Here is a 22945-nt window from a genome sequence, read left to right on the forward strand (position 1 = left end):
AGAAAACCATTAAATCAGAGTGGCTTAAGAGCTGGATCTGTGGACAGTGTCTGTATTAAACCACTTCTGCGTGTGCTTTAACCGATGCTCTCCCTGTATCCCACTCTTACCCATCCACACCTGTAGACCTTGTTTGGCTGTTGACTGTTGGGTGTGTGAGTTGAACTCAAGTACTGATAGCCTGCTTAAAGTTTCACCCCCAGAGGACCCAGAGCTCCGGAGTGTCATTGAGAAGTTGGCAAAGTTTGTAGCAGACGGGGGTCCGGATGTGGAAAAGTTGGCCATTCAGGATAATCAAGATAATCCTGCCTTCTGGTGAGCACATTTCATTATGACATTTAAAATGGTAGTTATTTAAAACATTTATACCAATATGTATTGACAATGCAAGCTCCTTAACATGTATCTCTGATGAAGATTTTGCCATTGAGCTGAATAATATTGCATAGAATTGATAAGATAAAAAGAGTCTTGGATTAGAGCTCTTTTCTTCAACACTAACGAAGAGGAATGTCTTCATGGGGTATGATAAATCAGTAGGTTTCAATAGGTACATTTAATGTCAGAAATGTATACAGTAAAAATTTGACCTCGGTCAAAGATTCATCTCTTGGATCAAATTGCTGTACCTGTGTCCTACTGCTTCTGTTTTAACTAATTTTCAGAAATCCCAGGTATTTAATCTCAAATGTGGCACCCGTCAGGGATGCCCCTTAAGTCCCTTTCTCTTTGATTTGGCTATGGAACCTTTGGCGATAGCATTTCGATATTGTCCTGAATTGACCGGGATTTGGAGAGTGGGTGTTGAGCATAAAGTTTCTCTTTATGCTGATGACTTATTACTCTTTCTCTCAAATCCGTCTACATCCTTACCTCTAATGTTTTCACTTCTTGACCAGTTTAGCCAGATCTCTGGCTATAAACTTAATTTACATAAGAGTGAACTTCTCCCAATTAATAAAGAAGCACAAGAACTAACATTTCGTGATCTCCCTTTTAAAGTAGTCCATAATCAATTTACTTATCTTGGAATTACAGTCACAAGGAAGTTTAAAGATCTCTTTCGTGGAAACTTTGCCAATCTTTCATATACTATAAAACAGAGTCTGGTACAATGGTCAGCTCTATCTATGTCTTTGGTAGGTCGTATTAATGTTGTTAAAATGCATGTTCTCCCCAAATTTTTATACTTATTTCAATCTATCCCAATTTTTATCCCTAAATCTTTTTTTGATTCCTTAGACTCTATTATTTTGTCATATCTGTGGAAGAATAAGCGCTCTAGAATTAATAAAATCCATCTCCAAAAATCTAAAAAAGAGGGTGGCATGGCTTTACCTAACTTTCGTTTATATTATTGGGCAGCTAATATACGTTGTGCTACCTTTTGGTCTTTCTTCCACGGCCAACCCGAGTGCCCTAATTGGGTGGCAATGGAGTTGAGCTCCACTAAAGAATTATCTATCTCTGCACTTCTTGGCTCTGCACTCCCTAGTAGTCTGTCCAGATTAATCGTCTTATTAATCCTCTTGTTAGACACACTTTGCGTATATGGGCTCAGTTTAGGAAATGCTATGGTTTCCACGGTTTTTCCGTTTCCAGCCCTGTCGCACATAATCACCTTTTTTTTACCTACTACGTATGATTCAGCATTCCATGTTTGGTATAGGAAGGGCATTAGACATTTTGAAGATCTTTTCATTGATAATCGCTTCGCTTCTTTTCAGCAGCTCTCTGTTAAGTTCAATCTGCCCAATGCTCATTTTTTTAGATATCTCCAAATTAGACACTTTATTGCTCCTTTAATTCCTAACTTTCCTGAAATGCCTGTGAAAAAAGCTATGGACTTATTTCTTTCCATTAATCCACTAGGTAAAGGTTTAATATCAATTATCCGAGATAAACTAGCAGCCTTACGACGGGCCCCTGTGGATAAAATTAAAATGGCCTGGGAGCAGGATTTAAATACCTCCTTATCCGATGAGAGCTGGGACTCGATTCTCAAATCGGTTAACTCAACCTCTCTTTGTGCTCGCCGTTGCCTCTTACAGTTTAAGATTGTTCATAGAGCCCATATGTCTAAATCTAAACTATCTCGATTCTACCCTAACATTAGTCCGCTCTGTAATAAATGCAAGAGGGGCGTGGCCTCTCTCATCCATATGTACTGGTTCTGTCCTAGCTTGGAGAAATTTTGGAAAGATGTCTTCACTACGTTATCGTGTATTCTGAATCAGCACCTAGAACCAAACCCCTTAATTGCTTTGTTCGGTTTGTGGGGCGAGACAGATTTACGTCTGAGTCCGACCAAATGCCGAATATTATCCTTTGCCTCTCTCCTGGCTAGACGCTTGATCCTCCTTAGATGGAGAGATGTTGCCCCGCCCACTCATGCGCAATGGCTTAACGACATCATGGCCTGCTTGGACCTCAAAAAAATTCATTATTCAGTTCTTAATTCGGATCTAAAGTTCCATAAGGTCTGGGGACCCTTTATCGAGTACTTTCATAACCTTCCTCTTGACTAGGGTTTTTTTTTCTTCTCGGTCCCTTGCTTTCAGCTCCCTTTTTTTTCTGGTAGTAGGCATTATTATCCTCTATTGCTAAGTGTATTCACAGTCTTGGAGTTTGATTGTCCTGATTTATATTTTCTATATTGTGTTGTGGTTGGTCTGGAGTTTTTTTTGTGTTGTGGGGCTTGGGGAGGATACTAAGTTTACTTGTCTTCAATTTAGGTGCTTTTTTGTCAAATTCTCTTCCTTTGTAGCATATTGTCATTGTATGCTTAATTTTGCACTGTATTAATGTTCCTCATTGGGATTTGGGGTTTTTAATTTGTAAAATGTATAGAAAAACTAATAAAAAATTTTTTTTAAAAAGAAATGTATACAGTATACATCCTGAAATTCTCTTTCTTCACAAACATCCACGAAAACAGAGGAGTGTCCCAAAGAAGGAATGATAAACATTGGAACCCTAAAGTTCCACCCCAGTTCCCCCCTCCCACACACAAGCAGCAGCAAGGCAACGGCCCCCCCACTAGCAAAAATGCATCAGCACCCTCCCCCGAGCACTCAAGCATGCAGCAAAACATCAGTAAAGACGCTGTTACGTACCCCGTAACTGGGTGTCTAACCAGCAGAGAAAGAAGAATTCGTTGGAGTCTGGTGGTACTATACTAAAGGTCTTTATTAATAAAAATAAGCAAAACCATATCAATAATGCAAATATACATATAAATCCAGTTAGCAGTAATAAACCTAAAAGTGTAGGAATAATAATGATCAATAATAAACAAGCTCTATCGATGTCTAGGGGTAAATGAATTGTCATAGAAAAGTATAAAGTTCAGTTCAGTTCATGAGTGCTGATGTAGTTATAGTTGTTGTATTGTAATCGTTGAAGAGAGAGAGAGCGAGCGAGATGTAACAGCTCCAGTTAGGCAAACCTTCCTTTGCTTTCTTAATCCGTCGTATCGGTGTGGTCATTCAGTTATGACCTCTCCGTTCTTCTGTGGTGGACTCGTCACTCTGGTATGAGTGGACACACACACAAGTCCCCACCGGCCCTGCTTTAACACTGATAGCCTTAATGACCGACCTCCTGGTTTGGTCTTTGAAGCCCCCACCTTTCTTGTGGGTTCCAGCACTCAGTCAGTGTCCATTGGCGTGTCTGAAGGGTGTCTCTCCAGACCTGTCTTTTATCCCTACTAATGGGCACTCAGCTATCCATCACTCCTGAATGACTGTGTCCATCAAATAAGGCCACTCCTTCAGTCCACTGAGGAATGTTTATGAGCAAACTATTGTCCTTGCAGCGAAACAGTAAATAATTCAAAAAGGAGTCACAATACGGTTAATCAGCAATTTCCCCCTCTCTCTTATCTGTCGCCAATGTTCTTTCTTGTTTTTCCGTCTCTCTTTCTCATGGTCAGCATAGCAACAGTAATAGTTCGTGTTTCTCAGGAGGGGAATGGTTAACTCTGTACCCCATTGTCCATCAGGTCTATTCATCACTCATAACACCCCCATCCTTCTGGGAATTTTCACCAGGGGGAAAATTAACTAATAAAGCACATGACTGAATTACAGAGTTTAACAAATACAGTAGTTGTCTTAACTACTAAAATAATACAGATACAAGTTCAAATTAACATCTAGATAAACAATCAGCAATTACTTTGTCACTCCCTTTAATATGTTGTATCTTAATATCAAATTCCTGTAACAACAGACTCCAATTTAATAACCGCTTGCTTTTATTTCATGTTAGCAAAAAAATACTAAAGGGTTGTGCTCGTAGCTTAGGTGTGTATTATAAAGTGTGAACCAATACATGTGTGATTATACTGTGGTACATTATAAACGTTTGTGCAAATACTAATCTCTATTTTACTTTTAAACTTAACATTCAAACAATCAATCTTCCATGGTGTTTTTATCTTTCACATGCTTTGTCAAAATCCCTCAAAACCAGATCCTGTGGCATTTTGTCAACCTTTGTCCCTTTTCCACTTAACTCTCACGTGGTTATCTTATCACCAATGTTTTCCAAACTTAGCCCATTTGCTGAACTTCCAAACAATTCATTAATTTTAAGCAAGTCATTAATTTTATCTTCAGGATCTTTAATTCTATTTGTTTTCAGTTCAACAGTGGCAGATGATCCCTCTTGGTCAAAACAACACTTCAAGTTCTGCCTCTCCAAATCACATACTTGAATAACATCAGCGAGTTGTTTATCTTTAAATTTCTAAACAAACTGCAATTGATTCACAGGCACCTTGTTAACAAGCCATTGTTTAGTTAACGGTCCCTTCCCTTTTGTCAATCCTTCTAAAACCAATGCAGACTTTAAATTTTCTTTATTCAATTTAGGAACAACACCTTTCTCTTTTCCTTCAATAATATTCACATCACCAGCTTTCATTTCATCATTAACTTTTAACACACCTTCTAACACAAACAACTGAAAATTCTCACTTTCCACTGGTACCAAGGTTAACCCTTTCTTCGCTGAACCAAGTCCATCTGACCCAAAAGGACTACATTCCTTTTCAACTAAATCAGATACCTCAGACTTTTCCTGAGTTTCAATACTAGGTTCAGTACCCTGTGCATCCACACCCTTCACACCCTGAACACACTCAAACGGGACATCTACCTCTTCCAGACTTTCAATACCAGTCCCCTTTACAAATTCTAAGTTCCCCTGATCCTCCCAGTTACTCTCTGGGCAACTCCCCTTCGGAGTAAACTCAACCTTGCGGGTTAAAACAACCTCATCTGCTAACCCAGCAGACTCCCTTAAGGTAGCAGCATCCTTTTCATCTAGGATAGCCCTTACATCATTATCGGGAACACATTTAAAGAGCAAACAGCTCTATCAAGCCAGACAGATCATCCGTGTCCAATCCTGGACCTTCTAACTGCCATATCTGTTTCTCATCTTTACTCTGTGCCTTTATAAATTCCCTCTTGGCTAAGGGTGGATCTACCTCCTCTCCTTTACTCCCTTTCACCCCACTATCCTCCGTTTTACCACCCTCTAACCCCTCTTGGTACAGGGTCGGTAAAACGTCTCAGCCAAATCAACAGTGGACTCATTTAAACTTTTCTTTCTCAGCCGCCTTTCTCGACATGCTGCGAGTGATTGCGCATGCGGGATAAATCTTAGAATCTAGGGGCGGGTCCTCAGCACTCACAGGCTTGCTTGTCAGCTTCACTGCTGAACACACGTCACCACCTGCTAAATTGTTACCAAGAAGGATGTCCACGCCGTCTCTCGGTAATTCTGACTGCACCCCTATTTCGACTGGTCCAGATACCAGGTCACATTTTAAAATGATCCTGTGCAAAGGTACAGCTTCTGTCCCTTTTCCTATGCCTCTTAATACCACCTCTCCAGTTTCAGGACCAAAATCTAGCACCTTACTTAGGATCAATGACTGGTCAGCCCCAGTATCTCTCCAGATTCTCACTGGAACTGGGGTTTCTCCTTCACAGACACCGTCCCTTCCGAAATAAATTTCTCACGCCCCTCTCATACTCTATCTACCTTTGCCTCCCTCAGCGACCTGCTGACCGACTCAATGCAACCTGTAGGGATTGCTGTTTTCCCTTTCCCTGTCTCCTTTGGAGTAAAGCACTTAGATGCAATATGACCAACTTTTCTGCAATTATAACAGGTAAAGCTAGGAACCTTCCTGCCAGCCTGCTTTTCCTCCTGCTGCTCACCTTTACCACTAGCTCCTGGCTTATTCTCTACCTTAGCCGGTGGGCTTTCTCTACCGTCCCTACGGTCTTTCTGGTAATTCTTATTTGAGGAAAACTTTGCCTTGTGGGTTAAGGCGTACTCGTCCGCTAACTTGGCAGTCGCAGACAGAGTCTCCTTCTCCTTCTCATCCAAGTACGTCTTCATATTTTCAGGGATACAACTTTTAAGTTGCTCCATCAACATTAACTGCACCAGTTTATCATAATCTCCAACAACCCCTTTTGAGGCGCACCAACGCTCATAACACATCTCTATCTCACGGGCAAACTTTAAATACGTGTGGTTCCATGGCTTTCTCAAGTTCCGGAACTTCTGCCGGTATGCCTCTGGCGCCAACTCGTAACTCCTCAGTACAGCCCTTTTTACTTCCTCATAATCCTTAGACTCATCCATGAACAATGCCGAATACGCTTGCTGAGCCTTCCCCCTAAGTACGCTCTTACCAGAACAGCCTATTTTCTCTCAGGCCAGTTCTGATTCACAGCCACTTTCTCAAAATGGAGGAAGAACTTATCGACATCCATCTCCTCGAATGGAGGTACCAACTGGATCTCCCGACTAATCTTGAACCCCTCATTTGGGTCTGCCGCCCGGTCTCTTCCCTGCTGTACCTTTAACCTCTCTATTTCCAGTGCATGCTGCATCTCTTTCTCCCTTTTCTTCATCTGCCTTTCAGCTTCTTCCTTCTCCCTTTCAGCCGCCACTTTCCTCCTTTCAGCATCCCTTTCAGCCTTCCTTTCTTCCTCCTCTCTCCTCCTTTCAGCTTTCCTTTCTTCCTCCTCTCTCCTCCTTTCAGCTTTCCTTTCTTCCTTCTCTCTTTCCAGCTGCCTCATCTGAAGTTCATGCTTCCTCTGTTTCTCTTTCTCAGCCAACTTTAATTTTTCTATCTCTAACTGAACCTCCCCCTCAGCTAGTTTCCTCTCAGGGAACAGGTCCAATTCATCTGGTGTGAACACACCCTTGGATACATAATGCATAGCTATTTCTCTCTGTATATCCACCTTTCTTATCGACGATTTCACCTCTGGGAGATCTAATCATTTCGCAACATTCACCAATTCAGCCTTCCTGGCAACCTCTAATGCCCCCGCAGTCGGGTCTTTTAAAAATTTGACAATGTCCATCTCTGCTGGTTTCCCATCTGGTTAATCTCACAACCAGATCAGATAAGGGACTTTTATCCCGATTCACTGGCCCTCTAATTTGGTAATCAAATCCTGGACGAGCCCCCAATTTGTTACATACCCCGTAACTGGGTGTCTAACCAGCAGAGAAAGAAGAATTCGTTGGAGTCTGGTGGTACTATACTAAAGGTCTTTATTAATAAAAATAAGCAAAACCATATCAATAATGCAAATATACATATAAATCCAGTTAACAGTAATAAACCTAAAAGTGTAGGAATAATAATGATCAATAATAAACAAGCTCTATCGATGTCTAGGGATAAATAAATTGTCATAGAAAAGTATAAAGTTCAGTTCCGTTCATGAGTGCTGATGTAGTTATAGTTGTTTTATTGTAATCGTTGGAGAGAGAGAGAGCAAGCGAGCGAGATTTAACAGCTACAGTCAGGCAAACCTTCCTTTGCTTTCTTAATCTGTCGTATCGGTATGGTCATTCAGTTATGACCTCTCCGTCCTTCTGCTAGACCGTTCTTCTGTGGTGGACTCGTCACTCTGGCATGAATGGACACACACACAAGTCTCCACCGGCCCTGCTTTTACACTGATAACCTTAATGACCGACCTCCTGGTTTGGTCTTCGAAGCCCCCACCTTTCTTGTGGGTTCCAACACTCAATCAGTGTCCACTGGCGTGTCTGAAGGGTGTCTCTCCAGACCTGTCTTTTATCCCTACTAACGGGGACTCAGCTATCCATCACTCCTGAATGACTGTGTCCATCAAATAAGGCCACTCCTTCAGTCCACTGAGGAATGTTTATGAGCAAACTATTGTCCTTGCAGCGAAACAGTAAATAATTCAAAAAGGAGTCACAATTCGGTTAATCAGCAATTTCCCCCTCTCTCTTATCTGTGCCGATTTTCTTGCTTGTTTTTCCATCTCTCTTTCTCATGGTCAGCATAGCAACAGTAATAGTTCGTGTTTCTCAGGAGGGGAATGGTTAACTCTGTACCCCATTGTCCATCAGTCTATTCATCACTCATAACAACACAGACTTGCAGTATCCCAAAGACTACTCGTTCACCCGGTAATTCAATATACCACAGGCTCTCTCCCTCCCTAATAAGGGAAAAAGAGGTGTCCCCATTTCACAGCGAGAGGGGAGACCTGACAAACAACTTGCTGATTTACAATGTTAAAAGTCTGTTGCGTTGTTTTTTCCGAGCTCTGCGCCCAGAGAGTCGGCACTAAAAAGGTGCAGCTCTCCGGACACGCAACCCCCATCGGCTAATCTGCTCCCCCCAATATTCTGTATTCTCCCGTGATGCCTCAGTCAGGGGCACCAGCCTAGAATCACCATGTCCCCAGAGCCACAAAAATCCGGAATCCTGAAGGCGCGCTCAAAAGAATCTTTGGAGTTCTGTATCCTGAGAGCGCTACGAACGCTGAGTATGTTAGTCTTGGAGATATTAAAGGACTATAAGAGAATTAGAGGGTGAGGAAGATCAGAAAGGAAAGTGGAGCAGAGGCCAATATCATATCAATCATGAGCATATTGAAGGGGAACAGGATTGAAGAGATGTACCCTACTCATGCTGATTTATTTTTATATAAAACATGTATGTGTATGTATTATATGTGTGTATATATAAATACATACATTTTGATTTTTATAGGAAAATTACAGGGGACTATTTGTCAGGGTGTCAAAAGATTACAGGGAAAAGGTGGGAGAATGGGGGTTGAGAGGGATAATCAGCTATAAGGAATGGCGGAGCAGACTCAATGGGCTGAGTAGCCTAATCCTGCTCCTATGTCTTGTGGGTTTATGGACTAAATGGACAGCTCTTTCAGAGTCCAGCATCAGTACACTGAACTGAATGGGATTCCAGCTTCGCTATTAAATTTCCAGTGTTAACTAACTGTTCATTAGCACCAAAAATCTCTGACTTCTTCCACTCCACAGGTTTCTGTATGAGCAGAATAGTGATGCATATCGGTACTACAGGGACACAGTCGAAGTATTCTGTAAAGTTAAAACTATTGCGCAGAAGGCAGTCCAAGCAAGCTTGATGATGATGTCATCTCCAGCAACACAGAAGAGGAAAGGTTCTCCTGAGCCCACTTCTGGTGACTCATCCATTGAGCCTGCATCCACACCATCATCTTCCTCCTCAGTTAAAAAGAAAAAAAAGAGCCGATGGGGCCCAGAGGATGACAAGATTGAACTTCCTCCTCCTGAAATGGCTTATCCGATGCAATTACCTGGCTTAACAAGTAAGCTCTGTGAATAAGGAAGTGATATTACTGGCGTCAGACATGGATAAGAAGAGTATCACAGATTAAATGTTCATTTTCATTAAAGATGATGGAGAAAGGTTAGGTATTTGGTGTTCCTATAATGGGGTGAAAATGAGTAAATGGGATTGAGAGGTGGGATTGATCTGTGATGAGATATTTTGGTCAAATTGTGCTTTCTTGTTCATAGTACATTTTTATATGTTGACAGCATTTCATCACTTGTAACTGTACATTCACAATGTTTATACCCTTACATGGTGAGATTACAGTCATGGTCTTTTAACCCTTATAATGAGTGTACATCAGTGTTTTTGTCTGCAATGAGGGTGTAATCACTGTATAGTTTGTAGTTGTTTTGTATGGCATGGCCCAGGAGGAATAGACAAGAATCTGTCCATTTAGGAGCCAGGATTGGGTCAGTTCTCATCTAGCATCTCGTCCACAACCATTCCAACATGGGTGGCCATGAGTTGGTATCGCCTGATGAAGTACTTGAAGCACACAAGCCTCACACAGTGTCAGTGTGTTGATCCAGGTTGTCGAGTTTGTTGTGATGCAATAGTTCAAATAGTTTCTTTCCTGAGAATATTTCTGATTTCAGGATATATTAAGTTAATTTGAATTTGAGTCTGTGCCCTCTAGCCCCAATACCTCCCTTCATCTGCCCTCTAAATACTGAGGTGTCATTTAGCTGTAGTCACAAACTTGCCTTACATGAAGTCAGCAAATAAACTGCACCACAGGTCTGAAACCCTGTAGTTCCCCCCAGTCAAAGAGTTGTTGATTTCAGTTTGCCTAAGTTCATACTTAACACTTCACAGCAAACAAACCTGGGTCCAATCACATCACAGAAATTTGAATAAACACAAAGAATCTTGGAGCCATGAAAAGAACAGGGAGTGGAGCTAATACTTAAAGAACTAATATTGGCACAGTAGATTGAAGAGCTTCCTTTATGTATAAACCCTTGTACCTGTCCAGTGTGATTTGGAGAGAAGAGAAACAGAGGTACAGTTCCACATGGAACAGATGAAGTTGGGCTACGAGTGTGACTGTGCTGGAGTTGATACCCAGTGTCCTGTTATTCATTCCTAATTGTGTCTTTGTGATTACAGCTCAGGAGCTGAAGGGACTCGGCTATCAGAAAGGTAAGCCGGTCGGATTGGTGGGAGTCAACGAGCTCAGTGATGCACAGAAGAAACAGATAAAGGAACAGCAGGAGGTAAATTGATGATTAATGGCAGAGTGTGGCCATGTGAGGCAGACAACGATATTTCTGCAGTGCTGGTTGGAGGCTGTCTGCTTTTAGACAATCTTATTCTGCCGTGCGTTGCTTCTGAACTGCAGCATTGTCGCAAAAGGCTTGAGCTTAAATGTCAGGATGTATTGTATGTCAGGATGCTGGCCCTCCTTGCTTTGCTTCCTTGACAACTCTTTGAAGAAATGGAGCTTCAGGAGTAACTCAGAATGAAGTTAAACTGACAGACAGGACAGTAGGTTGAAGGCTGGTATTTTGAGAGGGAGACAGCAGGGAAGTTGAACTTTCGGAGGTAGACATTCCAGTAGTTCAGGACACTCAGTGTGAGAAACAAGCAGATAATGCGCAGTGGTAATTAGAGGGGAGAAAAAATGAGATAGATACTGGGTTTGGCATGGAGAGAAAAGGAAAAAGATGAGAGAAATAGAAACTAGGAGAACATGGGTTGATGGACAATTTGATGTATTTTTTTAAAATTTTTTAATTAGTTTTTCAAAACATTTTACAAAATTAAAAACCCCAAATCCCAGTGGGGAGCATTAATACAGTGCAAGATTAAGCATACAATAACAATATGCTACAAAGGAAGAGAATTTAACAAAAAAGCACCTAAATTAAAGACAAGTGAGCTTAGTGTCCTCCCCAAGCCCCACAACACAAGAAAAAAAACAACTCCAGACCAACCACCACACAGTATAAAGAGTATAAGTCCAGACAGTCAAACTCGCAGACTGTGAATACACTTAGTAACAGAGGATAATAATGCCTACTACCAGAACAAAAAGGGAGCTGAAAGCAAGGGACCGAAAAGAAGAAGAAAAAAAAAGAGAAAAAAAAAAACCCTAGTCAAGAGGAAGGTTATGAAAGTACTCGATAAAAGGTCCCCAGACCTTATGGAACTTTAGATCCGAATTAAGAACTGAATAATGAATTTTTTCGAGGTCCAAGCAGGCCATAATGTCGTTAAGCCATTGCGCATGAGTGGGCGGGGCAACATCTCTCCATCTAAGGAGGATCAAGCGTCTTGCCAGGAGAGAGGCAAAGGATAATATTCGGCATTTGGTCGGACCCAGACATAAATCTGTCTCGCCCCAAAAACCGAACAGAGCAATTAAGGGGTTAGGTTCTAGGTGCTGATTCAGAATACCCGATAATGTAGTGAAGACATCTTTCCAGAATTTCTCCAAGCTAGGACAGAACCAGTACATATGGATGAGAGAGGCCACGCCCCTCTTGCATTTATCACAGAGCAGACTAATGCCAGGGTAGAATCAAGATAGTTTAGATTTAGACATATGGGCTCTATGAACAATCATAAACTGTAAGAGGCAATAGATAGATAGATAGATACTTTATTCATCCCCATGGGGAAATTCAACATTTTTTTCCAATGTCCCATACACTTGTTGTAGCAAAAACTCATTACATACAATACTTAACTCAGTAATAATATGATATGCATCTAAATCACTAACTCAAAAAGCATTAATAATAGCTTTAAAAAAAGTTCTTAAGTCCTGGCAGTTGAATTGTAAAGCCTAATGGCATTGGGGAGTATTGACCTCTTCATCCTGTCTGAGGAGCATTGCATCGACAGTAACCTGTCGCTGAAACTGCTTCTCTGTCTCTGGATGGTGCTATGTAGAGGATGTTCAGGGTTTTCCATAATTGACCGTAGCCTACTCAGCGCCCTTCGCTCAGCTACCGATGTTAAACTCTCCAGTACTTTGCCCACGACAGAGCCCGCCTTCCTTATCAGCTTATTAAGACGTGAGGCGTCCCTCTTCTTAATGCTTCCTCCCCAACACGCCACCACAAAGAAGAGGGCGCTCTCAACAACTGACCTATAGAACATCTTCAGCATCTCACTGCAGACATTGAATGACGCCAACCTTCTAAGGAAGTACAGTCGACTCTGTGCCTTCCTGCACAAGGCATCTGTGTTGGCAGTCCAGTCTAGCTTCTCGTCCAACTGTACTCCCAGATACTTGTAGGTCTTAACCTGCTCCACACATTCTCCATTAATGATCACTGGCTCCATATGAGGCCTAGATCTCCTAAAGTCCACCACCATCTCCTTGGTCTTGGTGACATTGAGACGCAGGTAGTTTGAGTTGCACCATATCACGAAGTCCTGTATCAGTTTCCTATACTCCTCCTCCTGTCCATTCCTGACACACCCCACTATGGCCGTGTCATCAGCGAACTTCTGCACATGGCAGGACTCCGAGTTATATTGGAAGTCAGATGTGTAATGGCGAGCACAAAGGGAGGTTGAGTTAACCGATTTGAGAACTGAGTCCCAGCTCTCCTCGGATAAGGAGATATTTAAATCCTGCTCCCAGGCCATTTTAATTTTATCCACAGGGGCCCGTCGTAAGGCTGCTAGTTTATCTCGGATAATTGAAATTAAACCTTTACCTAGTGGATTAATGGAAAGAAATAGGTCCATAGCATTTTTCGCAGGCAAATTTGATGTATTTAGTAACAGTAACTTCATAGAGAGAGAAAAGTTGAACCTGAGTGCAGAGATTTGTTTGTTTGTTTAGAGAACGGAATAGGCCTTTCTGCCCCAACGAGCTGCATCACGCAGAAACATACCTACTTAATACTAGCCAAATCACAGGACAATTTACATTGACCAGTGAACCCTCTAACTGGTATGCCTCTGAACAGTTAGAGGAAATCAGAGCACCCGGAGGAAACCCATGTGGAGAACGTACAGACTCCTTACAGTTGGTACCATAATTGAACTCCGAACTCCCGAACACCCTGAGCTGCAATAGCGTTAGGCTACCGTACCACATACACAGAGGGGCATTGGGTGCCCAGCATAGAGCTACAGATCAAGATGCAAAGGGATATCGACAGACCCTGACATGCAGATGGGATGGGTGGGGTGAGGGGGGAGGAAGACAGAAAATGAGCAGACTGAAAGAGACCAAGAAGCAGAGCAGAGCAAGGAAAAAGAACCAAGCCTGTCCATTTGAAGGTGGCCAGAACTACACAGGGAGAGGCTGAATGATTACGCAGTCATTTTCCCAGTTTAAAAAAAAAAGTTATACCCAGAGCTGAAAAGGAAATAAATAGAAGGAATTTGCAGACCTAGCAAGGGGGAGCTATACACAGATTTTAGAGAACTGTGGTACTTAACATTTGAAGCACCCAAAGAGACAATAAGGGTTGGAGAAGGTCTGGGGGGGGGGAGGAGTGAAGCTGTCTGTGACGTTTTCCAAGGAGCTGATGTGATTTCTGGATGAATTGCAGATGCAGCAAATGTACGATATGATCATGAAGCACAAACAAGCCATGCAGGAGATGCAGGTGATGTGGGAGAAAGCAATTCAAGAACACCGACACGAGTATGATAGCGATGAGGAGATTGACGGTGAAGCTGGGACCTGGGAGCATCGCCTGCGGCACATGGAGATGGAAAAAACTAGAGGTAATTTCAGATAACAATATGTAATGAGGTGCAATGGAAGTGCAGCACTCTGCAGCTGGTCAGTGCATATGGTCCTAGGCAGATGTACTGGAGATGGCCAAACTCACAGATGACCCCATGTCTGGACACAAGGGCCTGTAGAAATGCCGTTCCTTCTTTGCTACTCTCGTTACCAAACCAACACACCTAGAATCTAAGAGAAGAGTGGCTATGTATCCTTGAGAACTCTTCAGCTAATAATGGCTAATCTGTGCCTTGAATGCTTGTGTGAGATGTCTCTTGGTTAATGATGTTCTTACCTGGTAGCAACTAGCAAGTAGAAAGCAAATGGAGTGCATGACCTTTTGTAAGAGAGGAAAAGAAAAATGCATTTATAAAACTCCTTTCACAACCTCAGAATGTCCTAAAATCTGTGAATTTTTTTTTAAGTGACATACTACATGATACACAGCAATCAATTTCCACAAAGTGAATGCCTACAAACAGCACTAAGTTAATGAAAAGACTTTTTTTTGGTGATGTTGGTTAAATATTAGCCCCAAGGTTACTGTGAAGCATGCCTGTTCCTTCCTTCAAAGTTATACCCTGAGATCATTTCTGTTCTTGAAAATTTATGGATGTTTGTTTTTATATTTTGTGTCTGACCTTGTTGGAGTTGTAATTTCATCTGATTCTAAAAATGCTATTTTGAAGGAATAGGGTGGGTGAGATGGTGGAGATGCAAGTAATCAACGTGTCAGAGACATGCTTTGCTTGAAAAATCTACATTCATATTGTATACTTGACTTTAACTGATTACAATTTATCTTGCTGTTGGTAGAATGGGCAGAACAACTGACAGAAATGGGTCGAGGGAAACACTTCATTGGGGATTTTCTGCCCCCTGATGAACTAGAGAAATTCATGGAAACATTCAAAGCTCTAAAGGTAAGTTAGATTATCTGAAAACACTTCTTAAAATGGATTCTGCCTGTTGCTATTTTAAGTAGCTCTTTTGCATTCTTGGCCATGCAGATGCAGAATTCGGTTCAAGTGAAACTGAAGTTCTGCTCTGTCCAATAAATGTGCTGAGTGTCTCATCTCAGTGACAATTCACTGCATTGGTATGACTTTTGTTCATCGCTGGCCCTTTTTGTGGTCCCACAGTGAGATCTAGAGCTATGTTAGGAGCTAGGCAGGATTGAAATTACACTTTTACAGTCTATTTCCTCCAGTCCCACTTATGGTCAATCTTATATCTTTCAGTTTTGAAATTACTATTGAAATGAATTGGTTTCTGGGGTGTAGAAATGAGAATGTTTTCTGATACCACGTATGGCTACTATTGCCTCAATGTGAGCTAATGTGTGCTTAAAAAAATTAGTGGATTCATGTCTGTGGTCTCTTGTACAAAGTGCCACTGGTTTATTGGGTATCATATCTTGCAGTTAACACCGGGTTGCATTTTTAAAGGTATTTGATATGGTTAAAAGCAGAAGATATCTGATAGAAGAGAACTCAGCCAAGCTGTGCAAGGTTTTGGTCTGAAGAAGGGCCTTGACAACAGGGAGTGGAAATTTCACAACCTGGAGTGTAGATGAACAAACCAGCTGCCATTTATCAAGAGATAAAACACAGAATTGGTACAGTTTAAAAGATCACAGGATGAAAAATATTGAAGAGCAAAGGAAGCTCTTTGAAGCATTTTGAAAGCAACGTGAATTTATAATTGGATTGGGAACCAGTGTATGTTGATGAGCATGCATGACTGTATGCATTGTCAAGTGTACTGGCATAGGTGCATGTATAAATACTTCTTGCCTCATCTTCTCGGTAATTCTGTGTCCTGTTTTTCGTAGGAAGGCAGAGAGCCTGATTATTCTGACTACAAGGATTTCAAACTTACCGTGGAGAACATTGGTTACCAGATGCTGATGAAAATGGGCTGGAAGGAAGGTGATGGTTTGGGCTCCGAGGGTCAAGGCATCAAAGCTCCTGTGCCCAGGTACGGAACAAATGGTGGGGCATCCAGGCTCCAATCTGTCAAATGAGTTGATATTGTCTGTGTGAGTTGAAATGGCACTCGGCCTGAGCTGAGGGAAAAGGAAGGGTCACTGTCCAATGAGAGCATTCTTCTCCAGGTTTTAGAATTGTTACTGAGAGGAGCAGGTAATGTATTTAATCCTGATGATTTCTGTTTACAAGTGGGCCATTCTTCTTGTGTGCCAGTTGTGTTTTTTTTAACTTGGACACATCACAGTCAACCTAATCCTCCTCCATCCCCCAAGACTTCGCAACATTATAGCAATACCTCTGGTCTCTAACTGCCTTCGGTGGAACTGTTAAGTTTGAAGTAAATAAACTTAGAATTCAAAGTCTAACTTGATGGATGTATGCTTAGTCTAGGACAATTTCTTTTCGCCAGTGCTCAAGGACAACTCTGAAGGAGAGTTGTAATGTCATCAAGGTGTCTGCTGATTACAGAAGTTTCTTCCAAAAGCAGCAACGGTAGCCAGTTTGCATTCATTGTGTTGGTTTTATAGAATCTTATACCATGTCCTTGTCAATTGACAATAATTGCTGAAGGACAGTCCTGCTTTATAGATTCATAAATTTGTATATAATGACCATGCTGGCTCATTATGGCAAAAACTCACCAATTAATCTGGGTTGCTAGTTCTTTAGTTGTAGCTCTATATCTCCCTTTCCTTTTCAATTATTTATTTATTCCCATTTAAAAATTCCCATTTAATACATTTCCTATGCCTTTTGACATTCTAGATTACAATAACATATATTAAAACTCACCTTCTGTTATTGTTTTCCTGATTATCATCTTTAATATCCTCCATATACTGCTATTGGAAACTGTTTTGCAATATCTACTCTGTCAAAACCCCTTTTATTAAATCTTTTAATTTTGCCTTTCTGTAAGAACAATCTCAGCTTTGGAGTCCTAAGTCCATAGATCCCTCAAAGTTTATAGAATGCTTGACAAGGTGTATGGTCTGTTGATCTTCACTAGTTGAGGGATTGAGTTCAGGTAACGTTGCAGCACTGTAAAATTTTTGTTAGATTACACTTGGAGCATTGTGTTCAGTTCTGATCACCTCAATATAGAAAAGATGGGAAGGTTTTAGAGAAGGTGCAGAGGTTGGCGTCATTCAATGTCTGCAGTGAGATGCTGAAGATGTTCTATAGGTCAGTTGTTGAGAGCGCCCTCTTCTTTGTGGTGGCGTGTTGGGGAGGAAGCATTAAGAAGAAGGACGCCTCACGTCTTAATAAGCTGGTAAGGAGGGCGGGCTCTGTCGTGGGCAAAGTACTGGAGAGTTTAACATCGGTAGCTGAGCGAAGGGCGCTGAGTAGGCTACGGTCAATTATGGAAAACCCTGAACATCCTCTACATAGCACCATCCAGAGACAGAGAAGCAGTTTCAGTGACAGGTTACTGTCGATGCAATGCTCCTCAGACAGGATGAAGAGGTCAATACTCCCCAATGCCATTAGGCTTTACAATTCAACTGCCAGGACTTAAGAACTTTTTTTAAAGCTATTATTAATGCTTTTTTGAGTTAGTGATTTAGATGCATATCATATTATTACTGAGTTAAGTATTGTATGTAATGAGTTTTTGCTACAACAAGTGTATGGGACATTGGAAAAAATGTTGAATTTCCCCATGGGGATGAATAAAGTATCTATCTATCTATCTATCTATCTATCTATCAGGAGATTTACCAGGATACTGCTGGATTAGAGAGCAAGTCTTAAGAGGAAAGGTTGAGCTAGCTAGGGCTATTCTCTTTTGGAGCAAAGGAGAATGAGAGGTGACTTGATGGAGGTGTGTAAGATGATAAGAGGGATAAGTAAAGTGCACAACCAGCACCTTTTTCCCTGGGCCACAGTGACTACTGTGAGAGGACAAGGTAATTGAAGGGAAGCAGAGAGGAGATGTCAGAGGTAGATTTTTTTTTTACACAAAATGGTAATTGCATGGAATACACTGCTGAGGGTGGTGGTAGAAGCAGAGCCTTAAGAGACTTAGATAGGCACATGAATGAAAGAGAAATGGAGGGCCATGTGGGAGAGAAGCATTGGATTGATCTTGGAGTGTGTTAAATGGTTGGCGCAGCATTGTGGGCTAAAGGGTCTGTAAAATCCTATGTTCTTCCCTAACTGAAGCTTTCTATCCCTCGAACAGGAGAGAAAACTCTTAAAGCCTAATATGAATTTGAGTATTTTTGTGATTGTGTATTATTTTTCACCTGAACAGAGGAGTTACTGCAGTTGATGGAGCTGGGTTTGGTATTGATCGCCCTGCGGAGCTCAATAAGGATGATGACGAGTATGAAGCATTCCGCAAGCGTATGATGTTGGCCTACAGGTTCAGACCCAATCCATTGGTAGGTCGTCACTAAAACACAGAGGGACAGAGAAGTGGGGAGGGTCTCTGTTGGAAGTTTTGGGCCTTCACAGCTCAGCTCCATTGAGTTCATTAAAATCATCTATACATTCATCTGAAAAGATACTGTGTTAAAGGTCTTGAGCTTGTTGCATTTCAGATCTTCATTTTTTTCCCTCTTAAGTAGTATAATTTTGCTGCCTTTCTGTATATAACATGATACAGATCATCGTGTCTTAATTGAATGGTGCAACAGGCTTGATTGACACAATAACATTACTTTTGCCATTTGGATGGATCCAACAGTGAGCCAGCAGAAGCACAATAAACAAATAGGGGTTTCCCTGTTGTCAGTTGAAGCTGATGGTAGTCCCAGTGGATTGTTGCTTTTGCCTCTTTGTGGGGCAAACATTGTTGAAGCATGGTGGGTCACAGCAGGATATCCATCCCTTGAATCACTTGTATAGTAACCATGATAATGCAGGTGATGGAAGGCATGGATATTGTCAGGTTGCAGGGATTACTCGGTCCTAGATGGCTTGAGCTTCTTGTGTTTCACTACACCTGTGCAGGTGAGTGAGTATTCCTATCTACTGCTGAATGGACTTCTTTTTTTTTATCCCCTTGTTGGCTCCGAATTTATCCTGTTTTTTTATCTCTCAGGATTATCCATGTGCGGTGAAAGGGAAGGAGGTAGGAAGGGTCCAGTCACGTTCCTGTCATCAAGAGTGTGGAGAAAGCCAAATACGTCTCCTGGTCTCCTACTTGTCTGAAGTAATATTGATTTCTTTTTCTTTTTGTTTCAGAATAACCCAAGAAGACCTTATTACTGACTTCCTCACACTGCTGGAAGAGACTACTATTCAATCTTTGACTGTGATGTTAGTTTGTTTCAACAGCACCACAATCAGTTGAACGTACTTTTGTGGGATGAACTTAAGAGTTGAATTTCCTTAATTAAGCAGTGCTGGAATTTTCTGTTTCACTGATATTCGGTTACTCTCATCCCATTTTCATTTCCATGCTCTGAAAGGAGCCTCTTTCCCTCATTAGGAGCCAGGATGTTACAGGAAAACTAATCCCTAAATGAAATGTGTTCTTGACTGGTTCATTCTGTTTTCAGCAGCCGAAATGCCTGCAGAGGCTTGAGCTGCAGAGGGTTTGGGTGAGTTTACTAGTGGGAAGGTGCTGAGAAACTGGTGAGGACTATGTCTGGTCCTGACTTCAATGGATAACTAATTGGAAGAGGGGACGGCCGTAAGCTTTGGTCTCATGCATCCTGGCCCAGATGATGAGTGATTTGCTTTCACTGTAGCTGTTTAAAGCCTTTGAGAGAAACAGTGAAGAAGTATTCCTAAGCTCCAGTTCCTAGCAAGTGAAGTCTCAACCATTCTGACCATCTCTTGTAGAAATCAGGTAATGTTTTTTTTTACCTCCAGTAGACCACATTTTCTTACAAATTGTAGGAACTGTTGCACGCTATGCCTAAATAAACTTGTTATATAATGAGTGTATTATTCACAACCCAATTTTTTTTTTTGCATTTTCAAAAATGGTTAAGGTGGAAGTGGGGAAGTTGTAGGTTTGATTCTAGGACTCCAGTGATAGCTGATCACCCATGATGCTAATACAGCAGAGAGATTTAATGATTCGACAACATGCTGCAAATGTGGCCCAAATTTGGGAACCGTTCCTTTACAGTAAAAGGTTGGCAGGATATTTGAGTTGGGGTGGGGGAGGGTGGGACCTTGCCTAATACAAACTGCACAGCTGCTATCACTGAAAAGCAAGTATGGACACAAATCCTGATTCGGAGTAGGAATCCTCGATGGAACCTTTATTTTTAAGAGTAAAGTGATCATTTTCTACATTGCTCTTCATAAGCTTCCTACATCCCAGAGCAGATTATACCTAAAGAACTGTTTTGAAGTGTTGTCATTGTTGTCACTGAGGAAATGCAACAAAATCTCACCCAGAGCAATGCAATAATCAGGTTTAATAGCACTGATATAGGTCGTAAATTTGTAGTTTTGCAGCAGCAGTACCTAGTAATACATAACAATAAACTATAAGTTACAATAATAAATAAATATTTATATATCTGTTCCAAGGTGGGAGGGCATGTCCTAGGTGATGGGGGTCCATAATGAAGGACATTGTCTTTCTGAGGCATGTTTTAACAAAAACAAACAAATTGGACCATTGAACCTTTTGGAGATTTTCAAGATGCTGGGGAAGCTAGTACCCATGATGGAGCTGGTTGAGTTTACAATGTTCTGCAACTTTTTCTGATCCTGTGCACTGATCCCTCCATACCAGATGATGATGCAGCCAGTTAGAATGCTCTCCACAGTACATCTGTAGAAATTTGCTAGGCACTGAACAGCTGCACACAACGAGTTGCCACTTATCAGCGCCATTTTGATTGCCATGATATCCTGATAACCGGTCTGATTGAACAGTAAGCTTTGGCCAAGTTTGTAAGAAAAACACCTTACATTCGAGATGAAAAGTAGAAGCAGGAGTGGGCATTTGGATATTTTGTCTTTGCCATTTTCCTGCATTAATATATGGCCAAAATGTATTGCTCTCTTGAATATGCTAAGCAACTTACAAAGATTTAATGACTCTGGGTGAAGATTTCTTTTTTTTCTCTTCTCTGTCTTGAAGATCACATCCCAGCCAGCAGAAACACTGACTCCACATCAATCCTTGTTAAGTTCTTCACAAACACAAGAAAATCTGCAGATGCTGGAAATCCAATCAACACACACAAAATGCTGGAGCAACTCAGCAACCCAGGCAGCGTCTATGGAAAAGAGTACAGTCGACGTTTCTGGTGGAAACTCTTCATCAGAATCTGACCTGCTGAGTTATGCTGCAAATTTTTGTAGATTTCAGTTCAATTTGCCCCTCATTCATTTAAGTTCAGTAGAATGTAGGTCCAGACTGCCTACTTATGCCAAAGCAATGCACTTCCTTTTTCTTATTAACACACACAAAATGCTGGGGGAACTCAGCAGGCCAGGCAACATCTATGGATAAAAGTACAATCAATGTTTTGGGCAGGATGGAGGTAAAAAATAAGTAGATTTTAAAGGAGGAGGGGGGAGAGAAACACAAGGTGATAGGTGAAACCAGGAGGGAGAGGGATTAAGTAAAGAGTTGGGAAGTTGATTGGTAGAAGAGATACAGGGCTAAAGAAGGGGGAGTCTGATAGGAGAGGACAGAAGGATGAAGGGGGAGGAACAACAGAGGGATGCAAGGAGATAAGGAAAAGGGGATGGGGAATGAAGGGGGGGTGGCATTACTGGAAGGAGTATTCTTAATATCTAGTGCAGGGGTGTCAAACTCATTTTAGGTCACGGGCCGGATTGAGCAAAATGCAGCTTCATGCGGGCCGGAGCAGTCGGACGAGTGTGAACGCAGCTTTCGTTGCCTCCGTTTTTTCAGCCTGCTCTCATGTGTCTCAATCTCTGCTATAACTACAAAGTGTCTCACTTTACAAATTCCGTTTCTTATGAAGAAGACTGCTGAATAAACACTAAAAACCCTGAAAACCTGGTACCTGAATAAACTCAGCATTAGCCATATCATATGCCATAGGCGCTTCGATTACTGGGGCCAGCTTTAATAGTAATTAGATATTATCTCACGGGCCAAAGATAATTCCGGCCCGCGGGCCTTGAGTTTGACATATATGATCTAGTGGATAAGGCATCAGTCTAGTGATCTGAAGGTTACTGGTTCGAACCTCAGCTGAGGCAGCGCGTTGTGTCCTTGAGCAAGGCACTTAACAACACATTGCTCTGCGACGACACTGGTGCCAAGCTGTGTGGGTCGTAGTGCCCTTCCCTTGGACAACATCGGTGGCGTGGAGAGGGGAAGGCAACTGCTGGTCTCCCATACAACCCTGCCAGGCCTGTGCCCTGGAAAAACCTTCCAAGGCGGAAATCCATGGTCTCACGAGACTAATGGATGCCTATAAACTATAATTCTTAATACTCTATAATAAAATACTTAATAGCATAGCAACAGAAATACAATAAAATGGTTTCTTAACCAGGCATTACAAATAATAGTGCCTTCCTATTATGACAAATAAAGCTGTGACTGATTCTAACTAATTAATTTTCATAAAGGAAACTAAACACATGCAT

At 41.6% G+C, this 22945-nt stretch overlaps 1 protein-coding gene across 1 annotated transcript in view; it reads left to right on the forward strand.

The window, feature by feature from the left end:
• The window catches only part of sugp1 (SURP and G patch domain containing 1), a 44857-nt gene extending 24560 nt beyond the window's left edge, over positions 1-20297 (forward strand). The window contains exons 7-14 of the mRNA XM_073068520.1: positions 192-315; positions 9367-9677; positions 10817-10923; positions 14227-14404; positions 15225-15331; positions 16243-16388; positions 18657-18786; positions 19592-20297. Coding sequence (XP_072924621.1) covers positions 192-315; positions 9367-9677; positions 10817-10923; positions 14227-14404; positions 15225-15331; positions 16243-16388; positions 18657-18786; positions 19592-19618 — 1130 coding nt within the window. The 3' untranslated portion in view covers positions 19619-20297. The remainder of the gene's footprint in view (positions 1-191; positions 316-9366; positions 9678-10816; positions 10924-14226; positions 14405-15224; positions 15332-16242; positions 16389-18656; positions 18787-19591) is intronic.
• The last annotated feature ends 2648 nt before the right edge of the window (positions 20298-22945 follow it).

Source organism: Hemitrygon akajei, chromosome 16 (assembly GCF_048418815.1).
Source record: "Hemitrygon akajei chromosome 16, sHemAka1.3, whole genome shotgun sequence".
Lineage (NCBI taxonomy): Eukaryota > Metazoa > Chordata > Chondrichthyes > Myliobatiformes > Dasyatidae > Hemitrygon > Hemitrygon akajei.